The following is a 1,640-nucleotide window of genomic DNA, read 5'->3' as shown; positions in this document are numbered from 1 at the left end:
TTTTTAATGATTGCCATTCTAACTGGTGTGAGATGGTATCTCATTGTGGTTTTGATTTGCATTTCTCTGGTGGAGAGGGATGATGAGCATTTTTTCATGTGTCTGTTGGCTGTATGAATGTCTTCTTTTGAGAAATGTCTGTTAATAAATTGTCTCTTTTTATAGCAGGGGAACCAAGTTTGCACCATCTCCCACTATAGCAATGATATTTGGTCCCTGACTGTGAGTCAAGGCAAAGGAGGGGTACAGCTAAGAAGGGGCTCTCTCACTTCTTAAACTTTTTCCCAGATCCAGAGGGTTCACTTTCCCTGTGGAAATGCTGTCTCATGGTCATTATCCTAAGGGCAGGAGAAATCTTATTTCTTCTTTTAGGTTCACCTGTATTTGTCAAAATGGCTCAACTCCTGAGTAGCATACTCAGTGTGATCGACGTGTTCCACAAATATGCCAAAGAGAATGGGGACTGCACCTTACTATGCAAGGAGGAGTTGAAACAACTGCTGTTGGCTGAGTTTGGAGACATCCTCCAGGTGAGATACACAGACACATATCCCCATGGGATCAAGTGTGAATGACTCTGACACCTGCACCAGAGTTGGATGCATTGTTTTATTTGGTCTTGCTCCACCCTATAACAAAAGGAATTTCAGGCAGTTCCTTAGTAGTTCTCTCCCAGCATACACACAAACACACACACACACACACACACGCACACACCTCCTTGTATCTGAGTTTGAACAGGAGGGAGTATAACTTCAAGGTAACAGGGAATAATTTCTCAGATGAAGATGTAAGATTCATACCTTGATTTCTATATTTTAGTGCTATCCACACATCTTTTCATGTATTCATTCATTCAACCAATAAAGAGTCACTGAGCACCTGCTCTACGCCCCTAGGCACAAGGGATACAAACATGAATAAAATCAGCTTCCCCTCCTTCTAGGATCTCACATTGCAGTGAGAAGAAAAGGAGGTAAACAACTAGGATACAGCCTGTGATGGAATGGGATAACTTTGAAATGAATCAAATTAATTACTAATGGAGCTGATTTTAAATAAGTGTATCTACTCCCTGCTCCCATTGATCCAGCAAGGTTCTGAGAACCAACTGATCAAAGACTAGCGCCAAGTCCACACCACCTCAGATTAATGGTTTTTCAACCTAGGAAGGTCCATGTAGTACCTAATGGATTGAGGCATGAACACTAATACACATCTTAGTATGCAGAGGAAAGCATCTGATTTTGCTCTTTGTTTTATCTCCTAACAGAGACCAAATGACCCAGAGACTGTGGAAACCATCTTGAACCTCTTAGATCAAGACCAAGATGGACATGTTGATTTTCATGAGTACCTCTTGTTGGTGTTCCAGTTGGTCCAAGCCTGCTATCGTAAGCTAGACAATAAGTCATATGGAGGCAGGATCTCGCAGCAAGAAAGGGGGCAGGAAGGAGCACAAGACCGTAAGTTCCCAGGAAACACAGGTACACAACACAGACAGAGGCATGAGGAAGAAAGGCAGAACTCCCACCACAGTCAGTCTGAGAGACAAGACAGAGATTCCCACTACAGTCAGCCTGAGAGACAAGACAGAGATTCCCACCATGATCAGCCTGAGAGACAAGACAGAGATTCTC

At 42.9% G+C, this 1,640-nt stretch overlaps 1 protein-coding gene across 1 annotated transcript in view; it reads left to right on the top strand.

The window, feature by feature from the left end:
* Positions 1 to 392: 392 nt before the first annotated feature.
* The window catches only part of RPTN (repetin), a 4,131-nt gene continuing 2,883 nt past the window's right edge, over positions 393 to 1,640 (top strand). Inside the window, exons 1-2 of the mRNA XM_011937967.1 lie at positions 393 to 530; positions 1,274 to 1,610. Coding sequence (XP_011793357.1) covers positions 393 to 530; positions 1,274 to 1,610 — 475 coding nt within the window. The remainder of the gene's footprint in view (positions 531 to 1,273; positions 1,611 to 1,640) is intronic.

The sequence above is a fragment of the Colobus angolensis genome, unplaced genomic scaffold, assembly GCF_000951035.1.
Source record: "Colobus angolensis palliatus isolate OR3802 unplaced genomic scaffold, Cang.pa_1.0 Scaffold169, whole genome shotgun sequence".
Taxonomy (NCBI): domain Eukaryota; kingdom Metazoa; phylum Chordata; class Mammalia; order Primates; family Cercopithecidae; genus Colobus; species Colobus angolensis.
This window is presented reverse-complemented; position numbering and strand designations above follow the sequence as displayed.